The 20,958-nt window shown below is 34.3% G+C and overlaps 1 protein-coding gene across 7 annotated transcripts in view; it reads left to right on the forward strand.

Moving 5' to 3' along the window:
* Positions 1-20,958, forward strand: part of LOC122630084 (transcriptional activator Myb) — a 35,321-nt gene that overhangs the window by 7,467 nt on the left and 6,896 nt on the right. The window contains exons 1-4 of one of the 7 annotated variants that reach the window (XM_043814173.1): positions 1,938-2,098; positions 3,434-3,630; positions 18,615-18,783; positions 19,595-19,759. In XM_043814173.1, the coding sequence (XP_043670108.1) occupies positions 3,536-3,630; positions 18,615-18,783; positions 19,595-19,759 (429 nt within the window). In that variant the 5' untranslated portion in view covers positions 1,938-2,098; positions 3,434-3,535. Of the gene's footprint in view, positions 1-1,937; positions 2,099-2,567; positions 2,823-3,169; positions 3,204-3,433; positions 3,631-18,614; positions 18,784-19,594; positions 19,760-20,958 lie in introns of those variants that run through there. The other 6 variants (XM_043814175.1, XM_043814169.1, XM_043814171.1 and 3 more) reach the window with 6 other exon arrangements.

Below are 20,958 nucleotides of genomic sequence, written 5' to 3' on the forward strand. Positions count from 1 at the left end.
TTTTTTATATATATGTATGAAAAAATCATCGAACTTCGTCATGGAACAAGCCTATGAATTAAATATTCGCGCGCTTAGATCGCACGCGCAGTGTCGACAAAAGATCGGGCGACAACAAACTCGGCGATTTGCCAGTATCGTAGAAAATAACGAACAGAATAAATATCGACAAGATCGTTACAATAATAATTATTTTCAGGAAAAAGAAAAAAAAAACATTCATTAGAAGAAAATTATATAAAAGCAATGTTGAAAGAATTTCTCGTCGAATTTAAAAAGTTTTTGTGACGATGTAATTATCTTGGTTCGATTGATTATATCGCTGTCTGTCGTGGAAACGATCTAAAAGAAATATTTGAGAATTTTCTGATAAATAATGAAAAAAAAAAAAAAAAAAAAAAAAGGAAAGAGAGAAATTTTTTCTGAGAATTCTATTCGTCAGTCGATTAAAAAAATTGCTTCAAGGTGCTACGGGGCACTCAGAAAGCTACATTCGTCAGTGTCCGATCTCCAAGAAAGTTGCCCTTTTGGTTGCTAACGCGTGTGCATTCGATTAAACTCATGTATTTAACTGATCGTCATCGACAAAAGTACACGCAAGCAAACCAAGGGATTTCCTATAGGATTCCATTGAATCTATTGGTAGTCGCGCGATCTGCTCGACGCGCTACCAGTAAGTACGCGTGTGTAACCTTAAATAACCTCGAGTACGACAAACATAACCTCACGAATTGTACGTTCCTCCACGTAATCCTTCGATCGCCGCGTCTTAACTTATTTCTATTGGGGGAAAACAAACGATCGGTATTCCTCGGTATCCCCGAGGTCTGTCTTCTTTGATCGCGGTATACGCGGGAAAAGAGAGGTGCTTTAAATTCCACCGGATACGACTATCTTTTTCTATGTCTCTTTCTTTTTCTTCGGATCGTCGACACATACAAATATACGTACATACAACATACATGCATACTTATGTACGTAGATACATATATACATAGATCAAGTAAGTCGAGTTCTCAACCATCCCTACGTCTGTTATTTCCTTGTCTTCTCTACGCGAGAGAAAGATAGAGGAAGATAGATAGATAGATAGATAGATAGATACATATATACATACATAGACGGTGGATAGATAGATAGAAAAGGATGAGATGATAGACCGGTCGGTCGGTCAGTGAAACAGAGAGAGGAGAGGTGAAGGGCGTTTTCAACCGCATGGCTCTACGCTGCTCGATGATCGCTCAGCACGAGTCGGTCGTAGGGAGGCATTTGGCGAAGCTCGATGCCCTATACGTTCCGATCTTCCCTCCCCACTCCTCACCCCTCCCTACCAACTACTTACCTACCTTCCTATCCCCCACCATTCCTACCATCGAGCTCTCGCCCCCTTAAGAGCCGGCTCTTCCCCCACTCCTCTATCCACGATGCCACCCGACGTCGGATCCTTGGCGCGTTCGGCCGCCGAGCCGAAACTAGCCGACTGACTGACTACATTCAGTTCGTAACCAAATGCCGACGCGGTAAGATCTTTTAGCTCGAGGACGTTGTCTCCCTCTTTCCCTTTTTTTCTTTCTCTTCTGTTTCTTCTTCCCTGTATCTATGTCTCTATCTATCTCTCTCTCTCTCTTTCTATACTTAAAAAGAACTCTGAGAATATATATATGTATGTATATATACATTTCTTTCTCTACACACACGCGCGTACACTACGAAACGAACGACCAACTGTGAGACGCGTAAGTACCGCTACGCAACGAGGGAAAATAGAATAAAACTGTGCAATCGTTGATCGATCGATCGGTCTTCGAAGAAGTAAAAAAGAAAGAGTGAGATAGATAGATAGATAGATAGATAGATAGATAGATAGATAGAGAGAGAGAGAGAGAGAGAGAGAGAGAGAGAGAAAGAAAGAGAGAGAAAGACAGAATATTAAAGTAATCGCAACGAAGAGTTATGTACTAACGTGAAAGAAAAAGATAGGAACTATATCGTAGTGTAGTTGTGCCGCCGCGTCGATCTATCGATCGAAAGTGTCGAGAGTGGTGTGTGTCGTCGTCATCGTCATCGTCATCGTCATCGTCGCATCGTAGTTGTGTCTGTGAGTTGACCAATTGCTCTCCAAGCGAAGAGCTTACTATCATGAAGGGTGGTGCTAAACGGTTATAACTCGTCGTGCAAAGGGGCGAGGGGACCACGGAGTGTGTGGGGTGGGGGAGAAAGGAGATAGATAGATAGAGAACTTAGAAAGAGAGAGAGAGAGAGAGAAGGAGAAAGACATGCAGTAGTCTGCTGCCTCCCGCTGCTGCTATTGCTGCTGCTGCTGCTGCTGCTGCTGCTGCTGGCGTGCATGCGAATCGATAAAAAGGGAAGGCGAAGTGGGAGCTATCGGTTGTCATCGTTTCAAGCACATTTTTATTACCACGCCGGAAGTTAACCTCTCTAACAGTGACAGAGCGTCTATCCTCGGCCGTCGCCATTTTTTTTCTCCTACACTGCTTGAGAGAGAGAAAGAGAGAAAGAGATAGAGATAGAGAGAGAGAGAGAGAGAGAGACAGAGAGACAGAGAGAGAAAGAGAGAGAGAAACGAAGAGTACAATTAATAGAGAAGATTAACTGCGTAATACGCGAGAAAGAAAACAAAGGAAACAACGGATATATATATATATATATAGACAGAGACTCAATACATATCTATATTTCCATATATAGAGACGATACGACACGGTTCTTTTATAAACATGGCCGATCCCTAAGAGAGAAAAAAAACAAATCGGCGGCATCGGCGTATGCGCGAGTGTTTGTTGTGCGTCGTTCGCTTAACAGTAAGTGTGTTTCTACGTCCTATATATCGAGGGAAATTCGGACGTGTGTTTCTTTTTTTTTTTTTTTCTTTTTTGTCTTCTTTTTCTCTCCTGGTTCTCAACAAAAACAGAGAGAGAGAGAGAAGGAGAAAGAGAGAGTAAGGGAGAGTGATTGAGTGAGTGAGTGAGTGAAAGAGTGAGTGAGGGAGTCATCGTGCCCATTCTCTCTCTCTCTCTCTCTCTCTCTCTCTTTCTTTCTCTCTCTCTCTCTCTCTCTTTCTCTTTCTCTTCCCCCTCTCTTTCTTTTTTCTTCTTAAGACTGAACGATGAGACTCGGTGAAACGAAGGACGAGTGATATACGCGAGTGTCTCTTTGGGGGAAGAAGTTAGATTTTATGCGTGGTGGTGTATTGCACATAACACACATCACACACACACATTACATATATACGTTCATTCATTCATTCATTCATTCATTCATTCATTCATTCATTCATTCATTCATTCATATATACACGTACATACATCATACATACATACATACATATATATATATATATACATCATTACATACATACATACATACATGCATATATTATATATATGTGTATATGTTTGTTTGATTGGTGCAGTACTTAGAAGTGCTGTGCGATTAACCTTTCCTCGTCCGAGGAAGATACGATTGATAGAAAAGGATAAAACGACATATTAAGAGGGAGGAGAGGGAAGAGAGAATGGACGGCCTGCCAAGGGGGTTGTTGGTGCCAGTGAAGGCCATTGACGTGAACACCTATAATTCTTCGTTTTATTCGCCACCACCGACCGAAGCGTGAGTAGCAACTCCTTTTGAGTAGATTCATTCTTTCTATTCTTCTTCTTCTTTTTTTTCTTTTTTATTTATTTTTTCTTATATATATATATATATATTTTTTTTCTTTTTTTTTCTCGACATTCGTCGAACGACGCGAGAAAGAAAAGTTAAAGAAAAGAGGAAATATAAATAAAAAATAAAAAAAGGGAAGGGAAAAGAAAAGAAAGGTAAGAAAGTGAGAAATAGTTGTTTTCTCTTTTCTTTTTCGTAATATTCTCGAATTTGATTATTAAAAAAGTGACTCCGTTATCGACTAGCGAAACAAACGAAACTACGTAGAGTTTATTATCGATGTATTCTAAATAATCGAAAGAATTTGAAAAATGCACTTTAAAGTGTCATCCTCGAGATAGTCTTTTCATTAGTTGTATTTCTTCAATTATTTAAGAAGAAACAAGATTTTCGAAAAGCGTATCGAATCGTACCCGCATCGAGATACTACGTTATAATTGCTCACAAAGTTGAGGAAATATATATATATATATATATATACATATATGTATAATATATACGTATGTATCTACAACGATAATGATTAATATACTTATAAATTTAAATACGTAATTTATTGAATATTTTATTACGTAATTTATACAATATATTATGTGATGAAATACGTAATTTATAGAATATATTATGTGATGAAACATAATAATTTTGTATATATTATATCCTGTATCTTTAATTAATTATATGTATATATATATATATATTTTTTATAATTTTTATATATATTTATATATATATACATACATATAATATAATGTTACTACATAACATTAATGTTTTAAATATCTATATAGATAATTATAATTTCTTAGATATCTTTTTACAATAACGTAATAATTTAAATATACGTAATATACATACACGTAAACAATTCCTTTTTCTCGTTTAGATATTTCTAGTTTGATAATAATCGTCGTTTGTATCATCATCGTCGTCGTTCGTTTAGTTTAAATCATAATTCCAATCGGGTTATCTGTTAAAACGTTGCGTTACACGGCCTTGTAGCAGTTGCAGCGAGTTTATCGACACTTACATACATATGTATATATAAATACACACGTACAAACACACACGCACACGCACACGCGTACGAACGTACACACATATCGAAAATAGCGGAAAATAGATTTAATTTTTTTCTATCTCTTTTTTCTTGCTTTTTTTTTTTCTCTTTCTTTCTTGCTTTTTTATAGACGTATGTATGTACATACAAACATTCGTAGAAGCAATAAAACAAGCTAGTTTCCGTCTTGAATGTGTCGCTATCAAAGGATGCTTCTTATCGTGGCACAGATTGTGTAGCGTGGACCGCTTCCTAAGCTGTTTTGTACATACATACATATATGTATGTATGTATATACATGCTCTCGGAATAACTATTAAACAACATCTATTTACTATACGTTACTAAATCTATGGAATTCTTGCGTAATAGGAAACAAATAGAATCGATCTATTTCATTAACTAACGTTTTTATTTTAACTCATTTATTTTACGCGTCGTATTACGATTTTCACTTAACCATATTCGATTAAATTTCGAAAGTATTTACGTATGAACGTTATTTCCGTACTTATTAATTATCCACATTAATTTTGTCCATTCTTAGATACAAATATTACATACAACGAGTCGTAATAATTATATATAATTTTATCATTAATATCATCATCATCATCATCATCATCATCGTCGTCGTCGTCAATTCGTTACCTAATTAAATAATTTCGAAATATTTTATCTCTATGTCCTTTTTTTTATTTTTTAAACAAAATTCTTTTTTTACAATCATAAATGACTTCATATATACAGTTACAAGTGAATAGATAATCCGATATCAAGGAAAATTTCATTTTCCAATTTTTATCGTACGTGAATAAAAAAGGAGGGTGGATGGGATGAGGAATTAATAAATAGATAGACGATTACGACGTTCGACGAGTCATCGAGGAAAGAAGACTCACACCGGTTTCTTTTTATTTTTCGTTTCTTGGATGACTCTAGATAAAGAAAAAAAGAGAGAGAAAGAAAGAAAAGAATTTCTACTTTTTGGTAGAGGAACGTTTGTTAAATGACATCGAAGGTACTTACTTACGTAGATTTAAATGTAAAAGGACAACTTTTCCTCGAGTCCATTCTCGTCCGTAGTTCACAGCTTGAAGACGAGTGGCTACCATCTCGGAGAAACTAAACCCGGAGATTTAAACCCGGTTTAAGAAGAACCTCGTTCATTGCCAACCAGGCAAGCAAGCAAACCATCTAACCAACCAACCAACCAACCAACCAACTCACTCGTTAACCCTTTTCGTCGTTTAAAGACAGATGGCTCCGAGCTTCGTCCATCATAAGATCTTTACTTTACACTGTTCTTTTATAAAAACTTGTGTAATCACATATGTACGATGGTTAAGTCGGATAAAATTAGAATTTAATCGGTAATAGGGAAGGGGAAGGAAGAGGGAGGAGAATTTATTTGATCTTTTTTTTTTGCTTTTGTTCCTTTTCTTTTCTTTTTTATTCGTTTTATTTTCCTCCGCGCCATCTCATTTACTTACGATCTTATTTTCAACGATTCGTCGCTTGGATTTCTTTCTTTTTCTCTTTTTTTTTTTTATTTTGATTTTTTTTTTATTATTATTGTTGTTGTTGTTGTTGTTGTTGTTGTCATCTTCTATAATTTATCGTTCAATTTCGCAATGTTCGTAGTGCGATGATATATATAATAAGTAAGTTGGCAAGTAAGAAAAAGAAAAGATTACTTTACGTTATTTGCATATGTAAAGATATGTACATGTACCCAATGTACTTACAATGTGCATATATTTATTTTATAAAAGATATTTTAGTTGACACGACTTTTGTCTTTATCTATGAGTCAAAAAAAAAAAAGAAAAAGAAACTAATTGTAAATAATCACGATGTTCATTTCCAATCTGAAACGAGCTAAGAAAATTTGTCCTTGTGTTTAACGTAGTTGAATGATCCTTGTCGAATTATAATTTTTTCTATTCGTTTTCTTTTTCTTTTCTGTTATTTTTTTTTTTTTTTTTTTTTTTTTTACATACGTACGCATACGTACATGTTCTTTATCGCATTAAATTTAATCAAAATAAACGATCAAATTTTAATCGGCTAATTTTTGCGGTTTAATAGAGATTTGAAAAGTATTCGTCGTAGTGTTGTTAGATGTTACATCTAACATATAGACGCCGTCTCAGTATTAGATTTTTAAATCATGAGAAGTTTTGGCGAATCATACATTAGCATATCCTCGACGTGAAATTGCCAGGTAGAAGGACGTTACAGCTTCACAAACGTTGGAACGCTAACATTGACGAGAGAAGGTCAAAGTGATTCGAGGTACTACAGGATGAACGAACGAAAAAGAGAGAGAAAGAGATAGAGAATGTGAGCATACATACCTTGCTTTCGTTATTTTCTTTGGCCGGTTAAGGATACCGTTTCGTTTTTCATATCCACTAATATATCTATCTCCTTCTTCTCCTTCTCTTTGTCTCATAAAAAGAAAGCTCGACGACTCCTACGCGCAATAAAAATGAATGAATGAAGCGACGACATTGATATCTTTGTATATATATATATATATAAATTTACATTAATATTTAATGACTCATGAAAGATGCCAATAAAAAGTGAATGAAAAATTGTAGATTTTTTACTTTCGATGTATTATTATTTTAATCGATTTTTAGATAAGGATTACTTTTTCATTACAGATAAAAATATGATAAAGAAAAGAAAGAAAAAAAAAAGATTTAAGACGATTAATATCGTTAAGTACTTAACGTTGATTAGAATTTTTTTAAAGGACTTAATAATAATTTTACACACACACACACACACACATATCTTGTGTTATTTCAAAATCAATATTTCTTATCATAGTCAAGTATATTCGTTGAAACATATTATCAAAATATATTACGATAAAAAATGGCAATATGAGTTATTTAAAAAATCAATGTATTCTATCTAGTAGTCAAATATATTCTTCTTGAAATATATTGGCCCTTAACATTACGAAGTTAGAAAATAGTCTCTCCTGGGTGGCGACGAAAGAAAGTATTTACTTACCAAGGTCGTTTGACCTTGCCATTCGAAAGAAACATTTGAGAAACATATATACAATATTGAATGTGCGTAGAGTCCGTGTCTCCCTTTGTATGTTATATTCCAAGGATGAATATACTTCGTCATCGTTTCTTAAAAGTTCTCGCAAACTTTCCCTGTAAATTTTTTTTTTGTCATTATAGTAACAAGTCAAAAAAAAATTTATTAAATACCTTCTGGCTTATCTGGAGAGCTTAAAGCTTTCGTTACTAATATATTTAAAACGTATCGTCTCTCTTTTCTCGTATATGTGTACGTACGTATATACGTATACACATTTTACATACATATACTATACACGATTGTAGAGTTCGTGTAAAGGATGCATCGTGATTCTGTGAATGGACTTCCTGATCTCCTTCTCAACGAAGCGAAGAAACAAATATCGAAGTATACTTTGCAAGATTAAAATAATCGTGACTGGTATTCTATATTAATAGAGTAAATAAAAATGATAATTAAGTGGAATAGAAATTTTTGGAAATTAGATAATGATTATGTGATATATCTGATGGCTTTTTTTTTTTTTTTTTTTTTTTTTTTTTTTTTTTTTTTTTTAAAGAATTGACCTTTTTAAATACAACGATATTACGTGTTAAAATAAATTGCAAACATGTGTATATGATATAAATATTTTTCTAACATAATATGCTGCCTTTTATCTTAAATATTATTTTTCGTATCCATTGGCCAACTTCATTTGTATAATTTTTTTCATCAAACGTAATGAGGAATCTAAACAGAAAAGAAACGAATTTATTTAATTGATATCGATTGCATAATTCGTTTTAATAAAATAGAAAAAAATAATCTTGTATATTTTTAATATTCGAGGAATCATATACATAATTATTTTTTACATCTATAATACGGAAAAGTTCTCTCTCTCTCTCTCTCTCTCTTAAACGAACGAACGAACGAACGAACGAACGAAACACGTTTTAAACTCGTTTTCACGAACAGCAATACGTTTAAGTACTCTATCATTATTTTATTTATCTGAACGATCATTCAAAGCGAAGATCATGCGAACTATAATACCTCGCTAAAGCACCGTTAAAAGTTTTTTTCTTTTTCTTTCTTTTCCTTTTTTTTCTTTTTTTTTTGTAATATATACCGGGATAACTTGTAACAAGTTACACCGCGGCTCGCACGGTATGTATTCTTACATACGATCCCATGAATTTCTTTCCCCCTCTTTTCTCCCCATAACGAGATTTAACCCTTTCAATAAGCTCGACAATAATGAAACGAAATTCGTACGATAAAATCTGTTTTGTGGTAGGTACCTATAGATTAAAAAATACCTAAGTAAGTACATCAACTTACGTACCCTTCCAGACGGATTCTATTATCTTATTTTTTTCTTTTCTTTTCTTTTCTTTCTATTTTTTTTTCTTTCTTTCTTTTTTTTTTTTTTATATACATATCCGACGTAGAAGAAAAGTGAGTAACATCTCTCTCTCTCTCTCTTTCTTTCTTTCCCTCTTCTATCTCTCATAGGGGTTGGTTTTTTAAAATGAATCGAGTTACAAATTTCGCAAAGGGGTTCGGAGTTCTTTGGAAACGAAGGACGTTTCGCCAAGATGGGCCTGAACATTTTGTAAAGGGAGAGAAAGACGTCGACGGCTTTTCTATCGTGTTCCTCGTGGTCTCGTTCCTTCATTCTTTCATTTAGCATTATTTTCGTACGATGTCTCGGCGCTCTTTTTATGCTCGACGACGTTGAACGACATCGACGAGAGGGTCCCGTGTAAGAACGCACACACGCAATCTTTCTCTCTCTCTCTCTCTCTCTCTCTCTTTACTCTTTTCGAGTACCTTGGCATCTGCTCGAGTCAAGAAAGACTCCAAAGTCTGGTTATTTACATCGTTCAATGACCAAGACCAAGATTAAAACCGAGACCAAGAACAAGAAATTTGTTTTTACGTGGCATTATTCCCTTTTCAGGCAACCTCCACTCTCCTCCCTTTTTCAGACTACCTTCCAGACCCCCTCTAGAACGCCCTCTCCCCTTTCAAATTTTTATAAATTACATATATCCGCAAGTATGAAAGAGGAATCAAAAAAAAAAAAAAAAAAAAAAGCGGGCAAGGTGTCAGACCAAGAGACGTTTCGCATCTGTACCTATTTCCGGTCAAGTCTCGTTTTACGTGATGATAAAATAATAAATGTTCTATGACATATTCGCAGTATTAGATTCTTAAAATTATTATCGAATTTTTTTCCCTCGAATTAATGATTTTATTCGATAATATAACGAGGGAAGAAACTCGAGTATTTATATTGGATCCGATGATTGATATAGCGATGATTGAAAAAAATAAAAAAAAATACTTTGTGTATCAGAATTTTTTTGTTATATATATATATATATATATATATATATATATTCCTGAATATAAAATTTTGAATAGGTATATCATACCGAATATAAAAATTTCGCTCGAAGATTTTATTCCGAACAGCTAAAGGAATATCGATTTTATTGAACGAAGTTGTTAACCTATTTTTCCATATTAATCGAGGTCCCTTTAAAGTAGAGAGAGCGAAATGTTTTGTAGTCGGGGAGGTATTTAAATCTATTCTGAAATTTAACGAAATTGATTTTGCAAAAATTACTTAATCGTTACATAAAAATTATTCGAAATATAAAAACAAAAGTTTTTCAGTTTCACTTTAGAAGCGACCAATAGAAATCGTCGATCATAAGAACGTATTTAAACGTTTCACCCTCTATATTTACGTATACCAAAATAACACGGAGGAGGAAAAAAAGAAACAAAAAGTTTGATCAGGCTCGCGAGAATGAACTTTGATAAAGTTTCCCGTGGCATACTTTTATTTGTCTATAATGTTCGTGAAAAGAAAGGTAAAAGAAAAAAAAAAAAAAGTGAAGATATTAGGGTTACTCTTTTCTCACCCCTTAGCGTTATACATTCGCATCAGGTACGTACTTACCTATTCTGTGTGCACTCAACCGAGAAAAACTTTTTTCGCATTGGATCGGATCGGATAGGATAGGATAGAATCGGATCGGATCGCATCGGATCGTCCTCTCATCCGAATCGCACAAGACTCGAATTCACCCCTTATATTCCCACGCTGGAATTAAAGATTCACGGACGAAACTACCCATCGCACTTGTCATGGGAATGAGCACCGGGTGGAACTCTCTTTTATGTAATACATACATATATACATACATATATATATATGCACAATTGGTAAGGAAGGATACCTTGATGAAGAAAAAGAGAGATGGGGATGGGGATGGGGATGGTATATATGCTAAGAAGGGGTAGGGGGGATGAAAACGAGCAAGACCCCAAGACTTCCCGCGTTTTTTAGGATTCGTGAAGGGTCGAAGATATATATATATATATATATATATATATATATATATATAGGTGCATTTGTGTAGGTAATGAACATGTATAGGTATACGTATACATATATGTTTCTCCCCTTGACGATACTCAGCATGGTTTCTACCATCACTACTACCATCATAATCATCATCAAAAGCAGCAGCAGTAGCAACAACACTACTATCACCAACATACCGTCATCATCATCATTATCACCGATACTACTACTACTACTACTACTACTACTACTATTCTACTACTACTACTACTACTACTAGCTTCGATATTTAGACACACCCGTGCGTCATAGTAATGGCGGGTGCAAGCGTTTTCTCCTCTTCGTATTTCTACGTGGGGAAATACGACGTCGGTGCGAGTGCATCGGGGCAGGTGGTAGCCAGATGTCTCTCGTAAGGGCTTCCACCCTGGTGTTGTCGTTTTCCTCGATCCTTGTTCGCATCGGACTACGCTGGCTACGTTCGTACGGACGTAGAATCGAACGATCCTTTTTTTTTTTTTTTTAGTTAATTATCCTGTTTTTTCTTTTTCTTTTTTTTTGTCGGCAAAGAGAAACAGAGAGAGACAGTTCAGAAAAATAATTTTGTTTTATTTAAAATCGTGTATAAACTCGTACCAAATTGACCGTTCTACCCTTTGGCGTTCTCGATGAGTCATACTTCGGTTGATCTATTGAAAACAGTCGCTTGAAGAATATGAAACAAGATAAGAGAAAAAAGTATGAACATACACAGGATCACGTTTTTATTTTTTATCGTAATTGGATTATATTCTCTTTTTTTTCTTTTCTTTTTTTTTTTTTTTTTAATTTTTCTCTTTTTATTTAATCATTTACATGATCGTACCATTTACAAAAAAAAAAAATTTCATTCATCGATTAATTCAAATTATTGATTACAAATAATTGATAAGGTTTCATAGAGATTTTCAACATTCTTTTTTTTTTATTTTTTATTTTTATTTTTCTTTTTTCTTTTAATTATAAGTAAATATCCGAATATTTCTGATCACTTTTTAATATATCACATGAATAAGTTATAAAAGTTGTTATCGTTTTCAAATAAAGTCGATCGATCGGAGGGTGATCTCCACATGGGGGCTGATAGGAGTTACTTTCTATAAACAGTCGGTGTACAGACGCGTGTGTTCGTAGTCGTCGAGGTACCACGCTGCGTGAAGGATCTATTAATAGATACGGCTTGCAATGATCGTTCGCAGAGAGACCAACAACACTTTCACCGATACATTTTCGAAATGAAAATTGGAAAATGTGATCCGTCTTATTCGATCGTTCTTATCAGATCAAGAGATTCCTAGCGCACAAATGAAAATAATAATAATTTGCATAAATAAAAATCGACAGAAGTGTCCTTAAACATTTAAAAAATATTAGTCTCTTTTTTCTCTTCTTCGAACGATTTAATCAAAATCAATAGAAACGTTGAGTCATGAAAGAAAGAAGAAGAAGAAGAAGAAGAAAAAAACATACCTGTACGATCTACTTCGTATGAATAATTCGAAAACGACCGTGTTCTTTCTCTTCTAACTAGAAAACTAACTTCTTTCTCTTCGCTTTCTAATTTCAAACATCGATCAGGACAGACATAAGCACCGGTCGTACATTTTTTCGAATATCTCCGTATAGAAATAAAATCGTTTTCGTTGCTCTCGTCAAAGAAACGTTTGCGTCAGTCTATCTGCAATTTTATCGAGTAAAACAAAACATGATCTTCGAGGTCAACGAAGACTTATTCCTAAAGAAAATGATCCACGTTTTGCATATTTGATCTGAACAAATTAAATGTCATTGTTACGTTCACTTACGTCACTGTCGCCAACTCTTACCAGTAGTTGGCGCCAAGACGAGCTTTATAGAATTTTTATTATTATTATTATTTCTTCTTCTTTTTTTTCTTTTTCATGTCGAGACGTTTATAACGAACGTAAGAGCAGCCATTTAAGAATCTCGTTCTCGAGTTCGTGTGTCGTTTAAAAGAAGACTAATCTTTATAATTCCATTCATATGATTCACGAAGAAAAAAAGAAGTTCGGACTCATAAAATGAGATCGAATTGAGATCCGATTGAATACTATGACGTTCGATAATCCTTTTGGATTGAAAATTCGTTGAACGATCATTCGTTTCGATTAACAATAAGATGTCATAGACAATTGATCAATCATGGTCCTTCTTAATTAGATTTATTGAACATCTTTGTGTACGAGACATTAACTTTGAAAATGACGATTGAAAAGAGTATGGATACCACCGTCATTTCTCTCGTAGCTCAAAGAAACGCGAAGGGTGGAAAAACGAAGAGGGTGGAACGTAAGGGAAGCAGCTGACACGAATAGGAACGAATGCTATTTGGATTTATGCACCTGGTCTCTTTGGTAACTATGAAAAATCAAGATCGGAAATTAATATTTTCTCCTTCTCTATCTCTCTCTCTTTCTCTCTCTCTCTCTCTCTCTCTCTCTCTCTCTCTGTCTCTCTCTGTCTCTCTATTTTTCTTTATCGACAGAACTTTGCCAAAAAAAAAAAAAAAAAAAAGAATATAAAAAATAACACTCGTCGTGTACCAATTCGTTAAAAGTAGTTCAACGATTTAAATCATCTTCATGATTGGCAATATGATTCTCAATTCTTAAGAGACCCAACACTACTAGTTGGTCTATCTTTCATTCTTACATACATGCACACACACACACATATATATATATATACGAGTTTGCGGGATAAGGGAAAGAAAAAGGATTCTTGATGATGTGTGAGTAGCTCGCACGATGACCTTATTGTTGCGTGACGAACGACAGCCGGACGGAAGGAAGGAAAGGAGAAGGAAGGTGCTGGATAGGGAGAAAAGAAGACGACGCGTTGAACGCCGAAGGGCGCCCCCGAAGTCGTAAGAAAGAGGGGAAACCTTCTTACTGTACCCTGGGACAGGAGAATGGAGGAAGCGTGTTTGAAAAAAGGGGGGAAACTTTTGATAATTCGGCAGATGTCTCGTGGCTTGCCAAGCCACGAGTCTATATATATATATATATAGCCAAAGATGCACTGTTTGTATGTATGTATGTATACATATATACACACTTTGTACATATATGTACGTATGTATGTATGTATATGTACGTATCACATACTTCGTACATATATACATATATATATATATATATATATATATATATATAGAAGATGGCCATGTAAGTAGTCCTTGTAGTCCTTTTTATTTTTTCCTTTTCTATACCATTTGGCTCGTGGTCATTCGTCATGAATGGTGAAATTCGCAATCGGGTAACAAGGGACAATGAACTTATCCACTCAAAATAAAAAAAATCGTCATGATTATTTTTCGAAAGTTTTTTTTTTTTTTTAATGGATACGATCCATCGATGACAAATATCTATGTTATTATTGTTGATATATTTTTTTTCTTCTCTCTCTCTCTCTCTCTCTCTTTTTTTTTTTTTGTTCGTGTAACTTTTCAAATAAAGAAATATAACAATTGTAATTAGTGATCGGATGTGAAGTGTCTCGCAAATAGATACTCTGTACTTTGACTTCGAAGTTTGGATTCGAAAACTTCTATATAATTTGTTCGGAAAATAAAAAAACGATAGATCTGTATATACTTGGTATTTAAATAAGATTCGATTTGGATCTTTTACGAGTACGTTTCGAAAAATCAAAGTAATATTTTCATGTAGACTCGAATTATATAATATATTAAGAATCTAATAATAGATTCGAAACTTTTTTGTAAGTAACTATCTGATCGGAAATTATATTCTATTTGAAATTATTAGTTTTTGCATGATTCACAATTATAGAACAATAATTGATATTGTAATAATATGCAGGACTATCATATGAATATATTTTTTGTAAAATATTGTTAAATCGTTTCCTCGAAGAGATTGCAGGTTTTTTAGGATAGGATTTAATTCGGATACACGATGAATTAGTCGCAAATTTTTCTTGTACTGTTTCTTTTTTTTTTTATTTTTTAATTGCACATTCGGAATATTTATGGATTATTTATAAAAAAAACTGTTACTATATTTTGATTTTCAAGATTTTTTTTTTTTTAAATCTGCCAGCTCACAGATACTCGTTATTAGGATTTTCGAAATGAAAGTTTGTTGATATAAGTTGAATATATTTCATCAAAAACTAAAGTAAAATTCTTGAAACGAAATTTGAATGATACAAAAATTATTCGTATAAATCGAAGTTAATCCCATTTCAATTTGTAATTTATATAACTCTTTAGAAATTCTCGTCCCTTTCGAGAGGTACAAAAAGGACAATTCTAACAGAGTACTATGAAGATCATATAAATTGTGACTCGAAAGAGAGAGAGAGAGAGAAAAAGAGTGAAAAAGAGAGAAGTGGCAGCTGTTTCCTCCTTTACCAGACACCTGCTGTCGACTATTAAATCTCTTGAAGAAAAGCTAATTATGATCTTAGCTCCTTAGTTAACCAAGATATACGAATGTTTTTTTAATTATAAAAGGCAAACGGATCTACGGATTAGCCAATTTCTAATTTCCTCGTGTAGTTTCTTTTGGATCTTATCTTATCATTAAGAAGATTAAGATTTTTTTTTTTTTTCTTTATTTATTTTTTAATATAAGATTGGCTTAAACGAAAGCGTCATAGAGCTTTGAGTTGGAATTAAATGATATTACCGAGGAAATTAATCAATATGAAATTCAATCGTTAGAAATTCATTCAAGTAGAAAAGATGAAAGGACTGTATTATATATATATATATATATAAACATGTATTTTTTCGTATCTACACGTGCACTCAAACGATACCATCGCTGATGTATCATTAATATGTATCTGTCCCCTTGTTAACCCACGTGCAAGGAAGTTAGGAAGAAAAGATGGAGAAAGATATATGAGACACAGGAAGAAATAAACGACATTTAACAGCTTTCATCCGTGAATATGCGCGACAAATAGGGAGAACAATGTTCATTTCTCTTCCTGTTCGTATTAAGTGTGGTGCAAGGTTGATAAGTTATATTTCTTCAAACGAAAGGATATATAATATATAACATAATATACATATATACGTATAACACTTGTTTGGTTTGAACAAAAAAAAAACCCCCCCCTTTTTTTCTTTTTTTCTTTTTTTATATATATATTTTTTTTAATTTTCAAAAACTTGTACTCGGTACTGAAATAAAAATTCGAACATTAATTTAACAAAGATTTATCTAAGGATTAATTGAGATTATTAAAAATGAAATTTCCTATCATCTCCTTTAATTTAAATACGTGATCCTTTTATCCATTTGCATTAGAGATTTATAATTCTCTTTGTAAATAAATTCTAAACAGGTTATTCGATAATATCCGTACTCCTACGAATATCCTAATCCGATTCCGTTTATACGTCTTGAATTATTCATACGCGTGTATGAATAACTTTCATAAGCCTTAAAACTTGACGAAACATAATCGACAAATAGAAATTCAATTCATATTATATATATATATATATATATATATATATATATATATATATATACATACATACATATATTTTAATCCGATAATAAGAATAACAAATAATGTTATATCAATTACGTGATATTTGTAACAAAAATATCAAATAAATTGTACGATATTGCCACGCGCTTCAGCAATAAAGCTCAAGGATAATAGTCAGCGACCGTTTGAAGTTTCACGAAGGTGAAAGATTCTTCTTTACTTACATAACGCAGAAAGGCGCGACACGGGGCACGCCTTTACTGCCTTCGAATACATTTACGATTCATTCACGATACCTTAACCTCCCTCTCTTTTTCTCTAAACATTTTTACTTCCTTGTCGTTCGACGACCAACGACCAACCTCATCGCGAATATCTAATAACTTGCTAGAATTTCGAAAGAATTCCTTACGGGTTTAAAGAAGTTTCACTTAATCATTTGGTAAAAGCTAATAGAACCAGTCGTGGTTCGTTTCATTGCTTTGCTATTCGAACGAATATTTTTTATCAATTTTTTTTTTTTTTTGCATCATCATCATCATCATCATCCTCATTATTATTAATATTATTATTACTATCATTATTATTATTATTATTATTATTATTATTATTATTATTATTATTATTATTATTATTATTATTATTATTATTATTATTATTATTATCTACATCAATGTCATTGATGAAGCTCGATCATCCTTCCCGATTATTCGATTATTCTTTTCTCCTTCTCAACAGCTGCTAAATTCAAAGATCGTTCCCAACTTTGTGTATGCTCCTCGAACGAGGAATTAAAAAGGGGAAGTTATGCAATGATAGCATTTACGGGACGTAACTGTGAGCGCACGTGACATAAACATATGCGACGCCACGCAGATGGTCCACTGGACTCTTATCGGCCGTCCTTTTCTTTATTTTCTCTTCCTGTTTATCACGATTATCCATTTTGGTAGTCGCCATCCCCCATACGACGACGACGACAACGACGACGACGACGACGACGACAACAACAACGATGATGATGATAATGATGATGAGATGATGATGATAATATCTCCTCGTTCGATGCTATTGCTATTTTTTTATTCTCGTCTTCGGAATGATTCGATTTTGAAAAATTGAAAGAAAATTAAGAGGAACAGTAAGAGACAAGAAAAAAATCAGAGCTAAGAAATTGCATCAGGGCCGTTGACAAGACGTATCCTGTGCATCCATTAGAACGTGCAAAAAGGGGGAAAAGACAATGAGAGAAAGAATACACGACCGCACAAGCTGACACCGGACAGGATGTGGTTAGGGGTGGTGTCTGGAAGCTACTCTTTTTTTTTTTCCTGTTTTCTCTGTATTTTTTTTTTTTTCCTTTCCTTTTTCTTTTTTCGTTAAGGAACCAAAGAGTAGGAGGAAAGGGATAACGACAATGGTCTCACGACAAAGAATGGTTCTATCCACCCATCTTTCTGAGATTTCCTTACGGAGAACAATTTTCGGTCAATTTATTTAGCATTATCCTAAAAAAAGTAAAAAAGGTCAACGAACTTTGATCCTTCTCACGCTTCTGATTCGACCAACTCGATTTCTTCTTCTTCTTCTTCTTCTTCTTCTTCTTCTTCTTTTTTTTTTTCTTCTTAAGACTATTACATAGAATAAAATGTCTTCCTAAAGCAAAGATCGTTAATTCAGAAGGGAAAAAAAAAAATAAATAAAAAATAAAAAAAGAAGAAAGAAGAAAAAAAAAGAATCAATTTCATCCGCTCGAAGATGGTAATTTATAACTAGTCCTTTCCTCTTTTCTCCCACGCGCTTCTCCTCTTTTATTTTTCTTCCTCATCTCTGTAATTTGTCCAAATCCAGATAACTAGATTTCGAGATAACTGATCACGCATTTTGAATTTTTAGATCGCGATCCGGCTACGACTCCAGCAGTGGTGAAGATTCTGAGAACGAGTATGGTACTGGTATCGTTCGAGCGAGTAACAGTCAGTCACAGAATAATCCTGGCAACTCGAACGTCAACTCTCAGGGCCAAGGGAAACATATCAATAAGGGTCGCTGGACGAAGGAAGAGGTAAGAAAAGGGACATCTCTTTCTCTCTTTCTCTCTCTCTTTTTTTCATTCTCTCATCCGTCTGGCAATTCCGAATTCTGGATCCTTCGGCCGTATCATTACGGCGCTAACTCTCATGCGAGTTAAAAAGAGGACGGCAGGGGTCGGAACAATGGAACGTGCCCTCAAAAAGGACCAGCCCAGGAGAGTGCCACCCTTCATAAGTTTTTGAACGAGTTGCGTCGTGCCTCGGGGCAGATGCCCTCGTGTTGTTCTTCGACGCCTCTCACGGCCGTCCGTCGTGTTATACGTGTTATATATTTATGTGCATGTAGGTATATATATATATATATGTATGTATGTGAGTATGTATGTATATATGTATACGTACGTGTACATGTGCGAAGATTCGCAGAACGGTGCTCACGACCGACATATGGTTTCCCGTGGGAAAGCACACGCGAGAATCGATCGCGCTTTCGTGAACCGTGCCCGTGTACACATTCACCTTTTATAAGAGAATTATAACCATGAGTGGTAAAGGGAAGAGATGGGCGACGAGGGGGAGGGGGAGGGGGGACACAATCATCATCGTCATCGATTTAGGGACTCTCGAGTTTTCTTTTTCTTTCTCTCTTTTTTTTTTTTTTTTTTCGAAATCTATGCAGATAATAATTGTCATGAGGATTATAAATGCTTTCCTTTTCCTTTTCCTTTCCTTTCCTTTCCTTTCCTTTCTTTCTTTCTTTTTTTCTTTTTTGTATCTCATTTGAATTTGTAATTAAACAATCAGTCAATACGAATCTCTATTAACTCATCTGTTTCGTTGCAGGATGCTTTATTGAAGCAGCTGGTCAGTAATGCCGAACAACTTGGTAACGGATTACGATGGGACAGTATAGCTGCTCATTTTCCCGAACGGAGCGACGTTCAATGTCAACAAAGATGGGCAAAAGTCGTAAATCCGGAATTAATCAAAGGCCCTTGGACCAAGGAGGTAAGGATGGAACCGCACGTGGGAAAAGAATTCATCTGTCATAGTCTGTAAAGTTTCTTAATGTAAAATATTTGACCGTTCCCTTTAACATCCTCCAGTTTTCTTTTTTCTCTCCCTCCTCTCTCTCTCTCTCTCTCTCTCTTCCCTCTCTTTTTCTTCCCTTCCTCCCTGTCTCTCTCTGTACCTGACGTTCTTATCTCAATGTTCTTTCAACGTTTCTCGCTGGGGAAAACGTGGTCCTTTTATTTAACAACTCTTTTCAAAGAAAAATCAGATAGTCCAGTAAGTATTTAATGCTTCGCTATGTTATATTCCCATAGAAATTTTTGCCTGGCAAATCATTTTTCTTCTCTCTCTTTTTTTTTCTTTTTTTTTTTCTTTTTTTTTTCTATTGCAAGTAGGAAAAAAGAATTTTAAGAAGAAAAGAAACGAAAAGTAGAAGTAGAAGTAAAAGTAAAAGTAGAAGTAAAAGTGACCGTCTGTCGAAGGTAGTCCGTCGTTCATGGTGTAATCTCTCAACGAGATATTCCAAGGACAAGTGGAAAACTCTTGTGGAATTGATTTTCCCATGGAACAGAAAAGAATCTTTACTTTCGTTACCGGGTAACAGAACGTATAGGAACGTAACAAACATAGTTACCAACCGCCTACGCGAGAACTTTGCCAGTAGACTCGGTGGGGGGTATGCAAGAAGAAAAAAAGATCTGCGGTCACGGAGATGCTGCGTCGTCGTCAGGTCCCGTGCCAATGCACTTGGCAACAGCCAAGGGCAATTCGAACGAGTGACTTCGAAAGGACTCCGTCGATAATGCAGTTTCTCATTTTAGATAACATTGCAAAAATATTTCAAGTAATCTTATTGTTTAAATAAAATTATCGTGCGTCTGTTGTTGGTCTATAGAAAAAAAAAAGAAAAAAAAGAAAAGAAAAGAAAAAAGAAAGAAAGAAAAAGAGGAATAATTAGGAACGTTTAATCTCATTAATATATATATATATATATATATATATATATATATATATATATATGTCATATTATGGGAGTATATAATAATGTTATGTCGGACAAAACGTTGCCTAGATTTATGAACGATTCCCAAGTGTTTGTGGGTACGTGCCCTTGCTTCTTTTCTTTAATTCTCTTCATCCATCTTTCCTTCTTCGCGGTCACTTACTTACAAAGCTCCTTTTCTTTCCCCCAA

The sequence above is a fragment of the Vespula pensylvanica genome, chromosome 6 (genome assembly GCF_014466175.1).
Source record: "Vespula pensylvanica isolate Volc-1 chromosome 6, ASM1446617v1, whole genome shotgun sequence".
Taxonomy (NCBI): Eukaryota; Metazoa; Arthropoda; class Insecta; order Hymenoptera; family Vespidae; genus Vespula; species Vespula pensylvanica.